This window comes from Kryptolebias marmoratus, linkage group LG3 (assembly GCF_001649575.2).
Source record: "Kryptolebias marmoratus isolate JLee-2015 linkage group LG3, ASM164957v2, whole genome shotgun sequence".
Lineage (NCBI taxonomy): Eukaryota > Metazoa > Chordata > Actinopteri > Cyprinodontiformes > Rivulidae > Kryptolebias > Kryptolebias marmoratus.
In genome coordinates this window covers 5,089,323-5,104,641 of record NC_051432.1, presented here as the reverse complement: position 1 = coordinate 5,104,641, position 15,319 = coordinate 5,089,323, and the positions used below count along the sequence as shown (strand labels likewise).

The following is a 15,319-nucleotide window of genomic DNA, read 5'->3' as shown; positions in this document are numbered from 1 at the left end:
ATGGCCCACAGAGATGTTCTGATGGGCCATACCCAAGATCAGGTATTATATTTTATAAGTCCATGAATAAAAAAGATTTATTCATGTAAACAGGCAAAAAAAAGGGTGGGGGGGGGTAAGAGGCCTGGATAATAGATAGGGGGGCGCTGGCCCAAAAAAGGTTGAGAAACACTGCCCTACTGTGTGTGTGTGTGTCAGTGAGCCTTACAAGGGAGAAGAGGTCATTTTGGAGGCCAAGTCGGTCCACGGGCTGCAGGCTGAGGTCTCTGATTCCCGGCAGCAGACTGTCCAGCATGGATGAGCTGTACTGGATGCGATAGAAGCCCACAGTCCCAGGGTTGATCTGTAAACAGAGGAAAACAACTGCATCAGATTGTAGGAAGGGGGAAAAAACATTCTCATCATTTATTACTCAACTCAGCTAGAAAAAGAATCAGAATGTATAATAATTCAGGGCCAGGCTTTTCTTGAAAAATGCACTGCCTTTCTTAACAGAGTTTTGAACCAAGATCATCTTGTGATATTAAAATGACAAAGTTGCAGCCATTTTGACAAACATTGGAAATAACAGTCTTACAATCTCAAGTTTAGAGTATGTGCCGTGAATGACACATTCACATTTATCTGTAAAACTGAATATCTGTAAAACTGACTGAGTTAAAGCCATTTTTTGTGTTGGCTAATGTGGAGTAGCTGTGGCGGACATCTGGAATTAGACTGACTCTAAAATGTAAATCAGTTGCAGATGTACATCCAATGATTACTTTCTAAAAGTGTCATTAAAATCCATTAGTGATCCAGTTTTTAATTTTGGCTCCTTGTGAAAATGCTCTGAGTTCAAAAGTCATAGCTTTAATGAGAAGTCAGCTGGACGTGTATAGTTGTAGCTCCATACTAAGGTCTGAAGAGACACATGAGAAATCAGACGAGAGAAAATATTGTTAAATCCTGTACTGTGGACCCAGGATTTTGAAGTGTGACCTAAATGTCTCTTTACCCCCACAGTCATGATGTGTATATTTTGTAATGCATCCTTATGAAATGTTCGAGTGTTTCCTAAAGTCTACTGATGAGGATGTAAATACAGATGAAGAGCTACAAATCCTTCAGAAGACTGAAGCTGATTTTAGGAGACGTGCAGCAGGACCTCACCTTGACCCACTGGTCTGGGCTGACACCGCTCACAGTTATTGTGTCCTCTGGTTTGTCCAGCAGAAACTTGAGTTTGGTGCATTTGGGGTCCTTGTTCGTACAAACGCTAACAGGGACCATCCAACTCGGGCAGTTTTCTCCTGGATGACACACACAAGATGGTGTGAGTTAAAAGCCATCACAGAAAGAGGCCTCATCACTGACAGCTGCACACAAGGATGCCTTTAAGTTATTCTGTGTGCAGCCATTCAGTCAAAGGCTAAATGGCTTAATTATGATTGTTTTTTGCCGCCAGGCTGTTTACCGCCAGACTAAGCTCTGCTTGTTTATTGCAAAATATGTCATTTTTTATACATGTTTTTTTCCACTCGCACCTGTACCTTTCCGGTAGATTTATACTTGACGCGTTGATCACCGTGCGAGGGTGTGTGCGCACCAACAGTGACGCAATTGGACTGTCCCCGCCCCTGCATGGTGTTGCGTCGTGTGGTCATGCACCTCCAAATTTTCATAAAAGTGCAACTATAATGAGCCCACAGCAATAAACATCGAACAAGCGGGTTTAACCAAAAATGGTTTGTTGGGCCGAAATTCAGCGGGTGGCTTTACAAGACCGTATATGGTAAGCACGTTTTGTACTTAGTGAAAATATGACACATGCTAATTTATCCTTGTTTAAACAGTAAAATTATGCTAATAAATTCATCATTAGATATGCTTTGTTTTGTTGTTACATCTAGTGATCCAACATGCAGCCTATGCCACAAAAAGCACAGTATAGTTCAGCATCTCTCTCTTTTTCAGAGTTCTCTGTTGTTAATTATTGGCCGGAGTGAACGTGCCAAACAGGAAGGCACTTGTTAGCTGAGGCTCTGACATCTAAGTGATTCTCCACAAGGTCTCCTAGTTTCTCTGCATTCCTGAAGCTCTGTGGAATAATCCAGAGTTTCACATAGTACAGGAACGGAGGATCCATGTTTGAAGGATTTGTAAACTTTACCTTCTACTGCCTTTTTAAAAACCGTGAAAGCAGAATTACTCTTTGGTAGTATTTTTTGGCAGCTTAAATGTCCAGAACTATAAATTCAAGCCAAACAAGGAATTGGTTGTGGAAAATACTTGCGTGTAGTGCTGGGCGATATGGAAAAAATCCTATATCACGATTTGGATAATTTTAAATCACGATAACGATATATATCACAATATACCCCAATTAAGTACGTTGTCAGTTATTCTCTGAAAAATATGAAAAAATAATCTAATTTCTTACTTTTTTCAAGCTTTATTTCGAAGTGACATTTAACTGAACTTTCACAGATGAGATTTGCTGCATTTTAGTGCAGCAATATATATGTATCAAATGGCAACAGACTCCATTATCTTCGGCCGGCTATAGTTTTCGCAAATTTCCCTGGCTCTTTTACAATTTGCTTGACCTTGCACTTTTTGGATTGTTAAATATTCTTTTTCATGTTTCTTCTTTAAGTGATAGAAGAGGTTTGTTGTGTTGGCGTCAGATGAGAAAAGTCTATTAGCAGAGTTAGCATATTACCTTTTTCTTCTCCGTGTCGGACTTCTTGAACCAAATCACAGTCGTCCCCCTCATTTTGGTAAAAGTCTTTTTTCTTGGGCTGCCTGCTAGCTGTCTCTACTTGTTGCGATTTGGGTTTGATACTTCATGCGTCTCCATCTTTCAGCACTTATTACTTAAATACCGACACAATATACGGAATATATTGTGCCGCCGGGCCGCACAGAAAGCTGCTGCCGTAAAGCATGTCGTAAACCCACACGTAAAGCAGTGTCATGTCGCAAAACGGAGGTTCTTCGCAAAATAGTTCTTTAGGGTTCCAAGCCCGTGGGAGCAAGCAGGCGGCCAGTGCAAGGCATGGCCGTTCGCCTGCTCCCAGCGGAGCAGGAAACCCTATTGTTTTTGTACGGATTTTTCAGAATTGTGTATTATTATTCTTCTTCTCCTGTAAAACTAGTTGGCCAGAAAAATGAGAACTCCTGGAGAAAAGCCAACAAGGTAGCCTGATAGGAAAACACTACCGCTACTCAGCCAAAAAAAAATCATATCGTCCCATACCTAGGGGGCGCTATAACAAAGGACAATGCGTTTTTGCCAATAACTCCTAAACCGCAAGTCCTACACTCAAATTCTTGATGCCACCTGAAACTCTGGATGATTCTGCATCTTTTTTACATTGGCCACGCCCACTTCTGCCTAACTAAAATTTTTTGCTATAGCGCAATAAAGGCAAAACCTACTTTCAAATACTACTTCCACATTAAAAGCTGGATCAACGTGAAACTTGGTACATAACATCTATAGGCCAATCTGCTGAAGCGGTGATGAAAAAGTTTTAAAAATTTAGAATTTTGTGCGAGTAACACCATACCAAACACTTCAGTGCTAGCTAGCACAGCGATTAACTATGAATGTCTCCGCCATACTTTAAGATTATGGAAAATGCATTTAGATCCCAATAGTAAATGACATGTTGCCACTTTGTATTAAATTTTATGTGGTTTTACCAATAGGGGGCGCTACAATTTCATAAAGTTTGTATCTGAATAACCGCTTGATGGATTTACACCAAACTTGGTACATATGATCAAGGCCACACCTTGAGACAATATCATGAATATTATAATGAAGTGGGCGTGGCTTATACGCTATCTCACTTTTGAGCTTTGCCAAGTCAAACTTTAACTTTGCGGAAATTACTGATCCATTATAGAATTGTGCTCTCTATGTATGAGGGAAAAATTGCAAAATTTGACCTCCAGGTGGCGCTGTTACAACAATAAATGCCTTTTAGCAAATTCTTTTACAATAACTAGTTGTACTCACAGTATCTCTATTCTGTTCTGTTCTGTGAACCATGACGTTTTACGTGAGTTTTGAAAAAAAAAAAAAAAAAAAAGTTTTGAAAAAAAAAAAAAAAATGCTAATTAGTAGAAAACTTGCAAAATATGTGTAACCTACTTTTGTTAACTCCTCCCGAGGCTCAAAGCCAATCGAAGCGAAACTTCACACGGTATGACTGCGCGACTGGCTAACCAAACAATTAGAACGGATTTTCAAAAAACTTTTTAGTTTATGAATTATGCATAAAGAAATTTTTTTTTTCCAAAATAAAATCTTTATTGAGCGTAACTTAAGAACAGTTTCAAATTTATTAATAGTTTTCATACCAGTGGTGCCTAAGGGGCGCTACAAATAGGTAAAGTTTATACTGCCGAAATGGCTGAATGGATTTACGTGAAACTTGGTGGGTATCTTCAGGATACAACCCTGAAACTATGTTATCAATATGGTAATGATTGATCTAAGTGGGTGTGGCTTATGTGCAAAAATGTATGTGGAGTTTTTAACATTTTCGAAAAATTCACAAAAAAATCACTTGTTGAATTTAGAGTGCAAAGACTTACAGGATATGTTCCTTGCACAATCTGTAAAAGTGCAGATCAATATTCACGGCTCTATATTCAAGCATGTCGTTACTATCTACAAAGTTCGTAAGTAAAGCTAGCAGTAGCAACTTGGACTCTGTTTGGCCGAAAGACTTGAAATTTAGTACTCTGTTCAGACCTAGCCTAACTACAAACCCCAAGAAATATCGCTTAAATTTGAGCGCCCCCTTGTGGTTAATGAAGAAAAACATATAAATGCCAACATAGCTGGTTTCTATTTTGTTTTGACCAAAGTTTTAGACTATGGTGGATTGGAAAATTTGGGCAAACAAAGCACATAATACTGGTTATCTGTGAATATTTTGATATTTTTTTTCAGGCATTATTGATTTTTAACAAATTTCTGAATATATTTCAGTAATACCAGCACAGCTACGACTAAGGTTAACACTTTCTTGTACAAAAGCCATTGAGTGTGGAGATTTCCTAAAGTGCAAACATTATTCCACATGTACACATGGTGATGTGGGAATATTTGGGAAATTTTATAACGTTTTAAATTTTTCATAAGGAATGTGTTCGATCCAGTAACATAGAAATAAAAGAATATTATTCCACATGTAGGCATGGTCATTAGAGAATATTTTGGTAATTTTTGGAAGAGTTATGGATTTTTTGTGAATATTTTTTGGCTCTTTGTGGCATAACATTACAGTTAACATTTTTTTACTGTAACAGCATTGAAACTAGGGACATGGAGATAAATGCATATTATTACAGATGTAGACTTGATCATCTGAGAATATTTTTGTATTTTTCGAATGAATATTGACTTTGTTATGAATTTATTTCTTTGGCTCTGTGTGGTATCAAATGGCAGTTAGCTTTTCCTTCCCGAGCCTTCTTCACAAATTATACCGTTGCGTCTTATGAAGCGCCTTTGAATACGCATCATCCTGACGAGTTTCGACTCGGCGCGCTTGCCGAGAGAGGCGGCGAAGTCACGCCGGCAACACGTCGCGATCCGAGCACGTGGAAAGGGGCAGAGCATGGAAGCTTGGAACCCATTGATAACTGCTGCACAGTTCTAGTTTTTCTTATTATTTATCACTTATATAAACTGAATGTATGCAAAGTGACAACACTAATACATTCGTCGTAGCCTACGTTATGAAATATTTACATGAATCATTGATACAATTATGATAGAAACGATAGAGACGATAGAAGAAAATATATCAAGATAGACACTTTTCTATCGTCCCCACGATATGTATCGTTATATCGCCCAGCATTACTTGCATGTTTCAATAAATTTCACATTTAAGAGAACAATGCCTTTGGCTCTCCACCAAACCAATAATAACAGCTTCTTATTCAGTCTTCTTCTTTGCAGATGCATAAATGCTGCACTTCATGCATGTTGTGAGCACACAGTTGTAAGAACTAATGCAAAGTCATATATAGTTTTGGAATCAGGACATTGATATTGGTATTAATTCAATTAAAGCTACACATCTGTAGTGTAAATGTTCACTTTCTTTCTGTTCTTTTTTTGAACATTTACTAGTCAGTTGCTCACCAGCTGCTGAAGCCAGTATCTCACAGGGCTTTGACTGCTGGTGACTAGCTGGTGGACAGATTTTGCTCCAAAGGTAGTCTCAGGTTTGCTTGCATGAGTAGCAGAGGCTCACAATCTTGTCGCTTGAATTTTGAAAATGTTCAATAAATTTGTCTGACTAATTTTCTCTCAAACACACATATACATGGGCAAAAACATTGATATATATATATATATATATATATATATATATATATATATATATATATATATATATTGAATCTACTGGAATACACTTTGAAAACAAAGATAGGTAGATTTGTGTATATATATATATATATATATATATATATATACACACACACAAAAACTGGTCCAAATCTACCTATCTTTGTTTTCAAAGTGTATTCCAGTAGATTCAATCATCAGCATGGGTCCGACTGCTGAGGTAGGTAAGATGTGGGGGGAGAGGGGGGCAACAGAATGATGTGTAGAAGCTAGAATCCAGTTTTGCAAGCTGTGCAGACAAAAATAGACCACCATATTTAAAAGCTGGATGAGCAAAACATGGCCTCACATCTCACTGGTCACTTAGTTGCAAACACTCAAATTCAGCAACAGAAAATTTGCCTTTATTTTCACAATTTTCTCACAGTTGTGAGTCACCAGGTGCTCTCCAAGTCACAGTCTAGTGAATTATTACCTTTAGATCTGCTGCTTGGGCCTGCAATGCAGTTATTTTCCTACTCAAATTTGCAACATCCAACAGATTCTAGTCCTTTTTGTTGCTCAGTCATGGTTCAACTTAGGCAAACAAAAACTGGTTTGGTTTAGGGCTTTTTCACACTTTTAGCAGCTACAAGACACACTTGGAAGTGATGATGAGGTGAAGCAGTTTTGTTCATTGTAATCTGCAACTAGACTTGGGAACGATGAGCTGCTGCTCCATCAGTGAAACCACGTTTCAAGGCCCAGAAACTGTTGTCACGATGTCTTTCCATGACTGTTGAATCCTACTCATATTCGTGTTTCGTTCACCTCACACCACTGGGTTAGAAAGTTTTCCAACTTGTCTTCTCTTTTTTTTTTTTTTTTTTTGTAGTGCCATAATTGTTTGATACAGTGTTTTAGATCCTTCACATGACATAAAACTGCTTTTTGCTCATATAATCTTACTTCCTTTTTAAATTTTTTCTTATTGCTAAATAACCATCTAGTTGCATTTTCTTTTTTTCTATTTTTACATTTTCATTCCTTTCCTCTTACTAAAAAAACCTGGTTGACCACCACCAGTAGGCAAGGCGGGTGAAGTGTCTTGCCCATGGACACAACGGCTGAGACAGCGGGGGGGTTCGAACCAATAACCCTCCGATTATAAGACAAACCCCTACCCCCTGAGCCACTGCCGCCCATCGTGTGTTCATTAAAAAAAAAAAAGCCTATACAGGAAAATAAAAGTGTTTGAAAACCTTATCAAGTTAATGACCTTTGACTCTCTGTTACTGGAAATCTACTAATAATATCCTTCATGTCATTGGACAAATCTTAGCTGAAAAAATATTTAAACTTGATCTCTTTTCCAAGCTAAATTATGGCTCCCTAACCTTTTATTTATTCATGTATTTTAACACACCTCAACAAATAAAAAGGCTTCAATTAACAAGTTAACTATATTTTATCTACAAAAGATCAATTCAGAATAAATTACAGTAGTACCAAACATCTGGCAGAAAAAGGTTATTCATTGTTTGGATTGTTAAATCATTAAACATTTTATGACTGTTCACATGACAATTACAACTTGATAATTATCGCAATTAAATGCCAGTCATGCTGAAAATGATCTGGTTCTGGCCACCAGTAGAGGAGCTGAGCTGATGCCTAATTAATAATTTTCCTGCCATTTAAAAATTGATTTGTGCCTTTTGTCCTCCCAGCTCCTCAGGTGCCCCCTCCAAGTTCTCGTAACGGTGGACGAGACGCCCCTCCTCCTCCTCCACCATACCGTGGCCATAGCTCAGAGCCCCCAAGCCGGGTGGGTAAACCACCTCCTCCTCCCTCCTCTTCCTCCATCGCATCTTCCACCTCATCCTCCCGGACCCCAGCTGGACCACCTCCCCCTCCTCCACCTGTCAGGAACGGTTACTCCAGCAACTCCTCCAAATCCATCATAGGTGAGTTAGTACAGAACACGTCATCATATCATGTCCTTCCCACCCATACCTCATCTCTGTATTTCAATTTATATTTAATTCAGCAAACGTAGATTTCCACTTATTCATTAAAAAAAATAGATGATATTTTGTTACTGGATTGTGGGGCTTCCCCGTGTTACTAGCAGTTTTTGTCAACAAACTGGCAATTTTCTAAAAACAAAAATGTACTTTTAGAATTGTCCTTTTTTATGTATTTATTTATTTTGCTGTTGAGCATGTTTGCTGCATGTTTGAAAGCAGTTGGCTAAATAAATGCAATTTTAAAACATGAAGGCAAAGAGGATTTAATATATCATCGCTGTTAAAGAAAAAACTTTTATCTTCATTTTTCATCGTTCTCATGTTTTTGCATAAATTAACTCTTTCTTTTTTTTTTTTTTTTTTTTTTTGGTCACCTTTCACATCTGTCTGTAGTTTTATGTGTAGCTAAGCAACAAAAAGTGTCTAAAAGAGCTTTATGAACTTGTCACCACGCTATTTATTGAAAAGAAACACCTTTTCTTCTTCTCCTGAAAAGTTGCAATTTTGGAGATGCAAGGTTTCTGCCCAACAGCAACAAGATCTAAAATTATGTTGTGACGTCTCATTTATAAGAAAATACAGAGGGAACTGTCTTCTCTTCTAACCTTACATTGCTTTGCAGCTCTTAGGTTATCTAGTACAATCCTATAAACTCAGAGGTTGGCTTCACTTGGAGAATTTTACAAAATGTCATTATCTTTCAGCCCGAATGGCTTATTTAAGAGTCAATGTTATCTTTATTGAATAAGTTGCTATGACTTCTCCGAATGTTTCTTTAAATTGTTCCAGTTATTTGCTCTTAAACTATCTGTTTATGATCTTGATGTGATGGAGCTGGCAGCAATGCATTATCATGGACAGTCAAATATCTTTTTACAGCTATGCAAAGAAGCCTTTTATTTCCTGTTGTACTGGAGAAATCGTGAGAACAGCAGCAGTTCATAGAATACTATCTGATGTTAACACTCAGATGTTAATATACAGAGGAATAAGAACAAATCTGATTTTAAAATTAAATTATTTCAGTGGATATATGACAGAACACTGGTTCTTACTGCTGTTGTAATTAACTACAAAGGTTTCTCCCCAAAAATATGTAAAGTTCACTTACATTTCAAAACAATCACCTGTTACCTTATTATGCAATCAAGATCATCAAATCAGTCCTAACTTTATCGTCTATCCATGTTTAGCTTCTTAAGACTCAAGCCTACCAACAGATGTAGGCACAGGTAAAGGTCATATCTCATTGAGCTGTGAATGTTGGAGACTCAAAATTTTTAGAAAACCCCCCCATTCATTTTCAGTTGAATTCTGAGACCAAGCAACCAGCAAACCACCGCAAAGTTTGGAAACTCTCAACCTATTTTCACATGCACATCTTGCGCATTTGGCCGAATACATTATTTGGTTGTACCACTCCGCCCACCTTGCACCCGCCATGACAGCTGCGAGCCTCTGCAACTAATACAAGGAAATTCAGAACATCTGCTAACTCCCTCGTGAATGTCGTTTGTCAACTAGTCTCGACCAGTCGCAGTAAGATACTACCTTAAGATGCTTGGAGATGTTTCTATAGTGCCTGTAGCTGTTGGAGACAATCCCCCCTTCTTTCTGTACCCATCACTTAAAGAATTGCTTTAAGTTATTATTAATAATTCTGCTTTCATCATAACTGCTGCTGACTAAAGTTCAAAGAACAGTTTTTGTCGATTCTTTTTAGGCTCTCTTTTAGAATAAATGTCCTCGCATGATGGAAATGATTTGTGAAGCAGCTGTAAGTTTATGGATTCAGAGACTGTAATCATACAGTGAACTGTTGAATATACACTCAAACCAAACCTAACAAAAATACTTGTGAGCCTCAGTAAAAAGTCACCCATATAAACATCAACTTTGTTTTAGGGGGGGTGGGCGTTAAAATCCTAAACGGACTACTGGACCTTCATTCCTCCAAACTCTCACAGAGTTGTTAAAATCCTTTGGTAAGACAGTGGCTGTACGTAAACTGTATCCTGTTTGCTGCTTCAAGTCTGAATGAAGAATGAAGTCTTGTCATGATCCCTGTTGATCTCTGTGGGTAAACACAAACAGAAGAGGCTGCCCTTCACATGTTTTCCAGGTCACAATAAATAAAAACACAAGCAGAAAGCAAAATAAAATTGACAAGCCACTTGGAGTGGGTTCAGAAAGTATTCAGACCCCTTTCACTTTTTGTAATTGTAAAAGAAAAATGTAAACAATTAAAAGAATCAGGTTGATTTTTGATCATTTGAGCAATTTAAAAACTCATAAGACTAATTGACACATAATATTCTATTACCTTAACCCTCCCGAAGCCCTTAAAAGACAGAGAGGTAGAGAAGCCCTTGTAACCATGGGAGGGTTAAAAATATTTTTATTTTTGTTTGTTTGAATGTGTGTGTTGAGTATCAGGCAGTTCAGTCGGTGTGTGTGTGTCCAGTTCAGCTCTTTGTGTTGTGTATTTTACACTCTGCTCATCTTCTGTTCAACAATTAGGCAAAACATCTGAGCAATTCTGAGCTTTTTATTCTCAAAAAAGAAGTTTTTTTATAGTGTTTCCATGTTACTGAAACAATCATGTGAACTATTCTGCAGCTCGGGGATAAATTTGGTCACGGAAGATGGGGCTAAAGGTTTAGCTTTTTTAAAATTTTATATCTGATAATGATCTTTTATTGGTTTATTTTCTTCATTCTTCTCTGCTTTTCCTACTGTTTGCCAGAATATTTGACTTTCTTTACTCCCCAATGTCTGTTTTGTTTGTCAATTATAAAGGCTTGTTTGCAAGCTCCAGTTTTCTCATTTAGTATATAACCTAATTCTTATTCTTAATCATATGTATGTGGGTTTTTTTTTTCTTCTCAGATGATTTTGAATCCAAGTTTGATTTCCATCCTGTTGAAGATCTTCCACCTCCAGAGGACTACAGACCCTTTAACAAGGACTACCCCAGCAAAAGTGAAAGAGGTAAGAAAAAACAACCATTGTTTGTCTTTTTAAATAAGCAGCTGAGGTTAACTCGATGCTTTTGTGGGGAGAAGTGTGTGAAAATTGTTTAAAAAGTTGCTACATCCAACAACAAAATCACTTTCTCACAGCAAAGTGTAATAAGCCTTCTTTCAGTGAAAGGTCAATAATTATTTAAATTAGGAGCAGGGACAAACAATGTGTGTACATGAGAGAAAAAGAGGCAATATTATTATACTGTGCAAAACAAAGACAAAATGAATATGGAGCTGACATTTTTGAAACCATCTTTAACTAATTTTAATGTTTTAATGTCTGACTGTAACAGCAGCAATATATATTTCTTTCTTGCATGGTAAAAACAGCCTACCTTACATGATGTTTTCCAACAGGCTGCCAACATTTTCACACCCAACATGTTCTGCAACAAATAAAGGATAAAAGATGGCAACTATTCTGTAATCCCTTTTGTTGTTGTTGTTTATTACTTTCACTATCTGTCAGTTTCCACATCTCCAAATGTTTGCAACATGAACATTACAATTTACTGTTTTACAAGTTCTCCACACAACCCCACAAAATACAAATAACAGCAATGACTCCCAAAGCCTCAAAGGCAACGAAAACACGTGACTGCTTTGGTCCCTGAGTCAAAGGTTTAGAAGGAAGTGAAACGTTAGTTTGACTCGTGGTGAGTTTAGGTGAAATATAACAAACCAGTTCTGTTAGTGTGGGGATCTCACATGATATTAAACACCTGTCAACTCAACTCGGTGGAAAGAGAAACCACCATGATTAGTTCATTTCAGATTTTAGTTTTAAGCTGTTCTTCACACTTTTGGCCACAAGATGTCACTAAACAGGACTGTGTTGAAAAGCTTCAGGTGATGAACCCTTTTTCAAGACAAGCTTCAGAAAAGCTTCATTTGGCCCTCACTACCTTCTACAATAATTCAAACAACAAAACTGCTCAAACACTTAGTTTGAAACGTAGCTATAAAGATTAATATTCTCTTTAAGGATACCAACAAATCTGTACAGGACTTGATGCTCCAAATTTAATCTTTTTGTTCACACACCACACATTCTTCTTTGTCACATTTCTAAAGGTGTGTGTCCTTTTTTATGTCCACCATCCAAGCAGCATTTGTCTGGGCGTGTAGACTGCCCGTCTTTCAGAGTTGCTCCTTCCTCCATCTGTGTTTTGAAGTAAACCGTCTCTTGTTCTGCTCTCAGGTGTGATGAGAGGAGCTCCTCCAGCACCTCCTGTGGGGAGGTGAACTGACCTGAGCTAAGGACTTGGACTGTGTTGGATGATTTGTCGAGCCGTTGGAGAGGCTCCCACACACTACAACACACACCAACACTAAACCAGCAGCACAGAGGTGAACACAAAGAACAAAACCCCCTGACCTCTCCAACCGGGCCCACCTCCACATCTCCGCTGATGGGCTGCCGAGGCCGATGATTGACACTACATATCAGGACCAAACTCCGGATGCTTCCAAAACCTCTACATTCCAGCTTAGCTTTTTCTTTAAATATGTATTTTTGATGAGAATGTTGATAGTTGTGATCTTCATACTTCTTGATGACATTTTAGTTGTTTTTTTTTTGTTTGGTTTGTGGTGTCAGCAATAATTATTTTGGGGAAATTATTAGTATACAAGTCAGTGAATTCCACTCAGATGTTTCTGCGAAGCTCTTCAATTCTGTGAATGTGGTGCTCATTAGTGGTTGTTGTTTTGATTTGCTTCTGTTGTTGATAGCCATTCCAGCTGTGCCAGGTAAGGGTGTGTTTCAGTCCGCTCTTTACTTTTTCTCCATGTGCCAAATCTTATGGAGTCACAGGAATGATGGCGGGTTTTGTGCTGTCCCAAGTGAGATTTTTATTTTTCCTCTTCGATTGTGGGTGAGAGCACAGCAGAGGATGGGTTCTGCTCATTCCCATTCTTTTATGGGTTTTTCTTTTCCACCTTTCAGCCTTACTGCTGAGCTGACAGATGCACTGTGCACAATTAGGATTTGTGCACTAAAGGCGTCAAGATTTCTTTCACATTGATAAGAATGTTTTCTGTTTCAGCACAAAATGATTTGTTTACTGGACCAAGTTCAGGTGATTTAGCTGCAGATTTTAGAGCCCTTCAGACGAGTTTACAAGGGGATCATTTGTCATTTTCTTCAGAGCTCTTCTTCCAGGGAAGTTGATCTCCAAGCTATGATTCTTCTTCTGCTTTTGCTGCTTTAAAGGAGGACTGTAAGGCCAGAGGGGGACACCATGTTGTTTATTTGCTATGCAAGGAGCAGTTTGTACAGATTGTAGACAATAGTAGCCAACAAAAGACCAACACTCAAGTGCCAGAAACTGTATCAAAACAGATGGAGGTTCTATGGTTGACTTTCAAAGAAAAAGCGAGCATTAAGCTTCACTTTATGACACTAATCACGTCACATTCAGCCTGGTGAATGCTAAAAGCTGCTGGTTGAGGTCAGATTGTCTACTCTCAGGGATGCAGCACTTCCTGCTGCTCTTTGCCTTCTCTCATCGGTACCAGTGCTGTTCTTGTTGGCTTTTGTCGGTTTTCAGGTGGAAGATGGTGGCCAGAAAGGAAATAAGAAACAAGTCTATTTGAGAAATGCAATAAATATTGTATATTTACAATAAGGAGCATGTTAATCATAGTTGCTGATCTATTTTTATTTTGCAAAAAGTTTTTCATAGGAGGAAATCAAATCAGGAGTTCTAACAATGTTCCAGTGGGTGAGCTGCACTCCAACAGAGCAGCACCTCTGGCTGAAGGAGCTGCAGGTGGCATTTTCCCAACAAGCATTTGGAGGGGAATGGGGGCTGGGGGGGTTCTTGCACTCTGTCTGGGGTATAAAGGCGATGAAGACAATGGACCTGCACTTCCTTTTACCAGATGTCCTCTTAGCTCGACACAAGGCCACCTCACATTCATCTCCTCATATCTTCTTGCCAACTGAAGAGCAAGAACTTTGTGGTCACTTGTTGTTAATCAGCCATGTTGTTTTCTTGTTTGAAATTACTTCAAATAAATATTTTCTTGTTGGGGGATAAAGGGTACCTGAAGCATCATCTTTGTTCTTTCTGACTGATTTGGGTTTTAATGAGTGTGTGGACTTCTTCACACAGCAACACATTCTGCATTAAAATCTGAACTGGCTGGGGTTTTTTTTTAATTATTTTCCTGACTTGATGCCTTTATTTAAAATGAAAGGCCAAGCGTTCCTTGAAGAAATGCATATTGCCCGCCACCTTTAGGGCCAGAGTTTCAGACTGAGATTATCTCAGGCTAAAAAATTATGAAGTTGGAGCTGTTTGAAAATCCCAAGTAATGTTGTGAGACATCACACTCTGAGTTTGTTGTTAATGACAAATACCACATCAGATGTTTGCTCAACAGCTGTAAAATTAACACGTCGGCCAATGTTCATTAGCTGTGGCGGCCATCTTGAAATGGATTGATCTCTAAAGGTAATCAGTTGTAGACCGATATCCAATGATTACTGTCTGCAAGTTTCAGTGAAATCCTTAGAATGGTTCAGGAAATATTTTGCTTATAGACAGACACGCACACGGGCCTTTCTGGCGAGGAACAAAAAAGCCGCGAAAGTTGAACTTCCCGCATCAGTCAATCAATCTGCTGGAAACTGTGCGTTTCCGGATCTGGGTCAGGCACCTGGGAATTTCTGCTGGAATACATTCAGTCTGTTTTTGTTGCACATTAATGGTAGAACTGAAACCCAACATGACCCTGGATGGATCTGCGGTGTCACCTTCAAATACAGCCGACCAATCAGGACAATTTAAATTTCCTGTAACAGCTAACATGCGAAGCGGAGCTGTCAACTGACCACTACCTGGTGGTGAGTTGGCTCCGATGGTGGGGGAGGATGCCGTTCAGACCTGGCAGGCCCAAACGTATTGTGAGGGTCT

General features: G+C 38.6%; 1 protein-coding gene across 1 annotated transcript in view; it reads left to right on the top strand.

Annotated features, from left to right (window-relative positions):
* wipf2a (WAS/WASL interacting protein family, member 2a) overlaps positions 1 to 14,546 on the top strand; it is a gene marked incomplete at its 5' end in the record, with an annotated part of 29,864 nt that extends 15,318 nt beyond the window's left edge. Inside the window, 3 exons of the mRNA XM_017430466.1 lie at positions 8,071 to 8,307; positions 11,260 to 11,361; positions 12,598 to 14,546. Of these exons, the coding sequence (XP_017285955.1) occupies positions 8,071 to 8,307; positions 11,260 to 11,361; positions 12,598 to 12,641 (383 nt within the window). The remainder of the gene's footprint in view (positions 1 to 8,070; positions 8,308 to 11,259; positions 11,362 to 12,597) is intronic.
* Between the last annotated feature and the right edge of the window lie 773 nt (positions 14,547 to 15,319).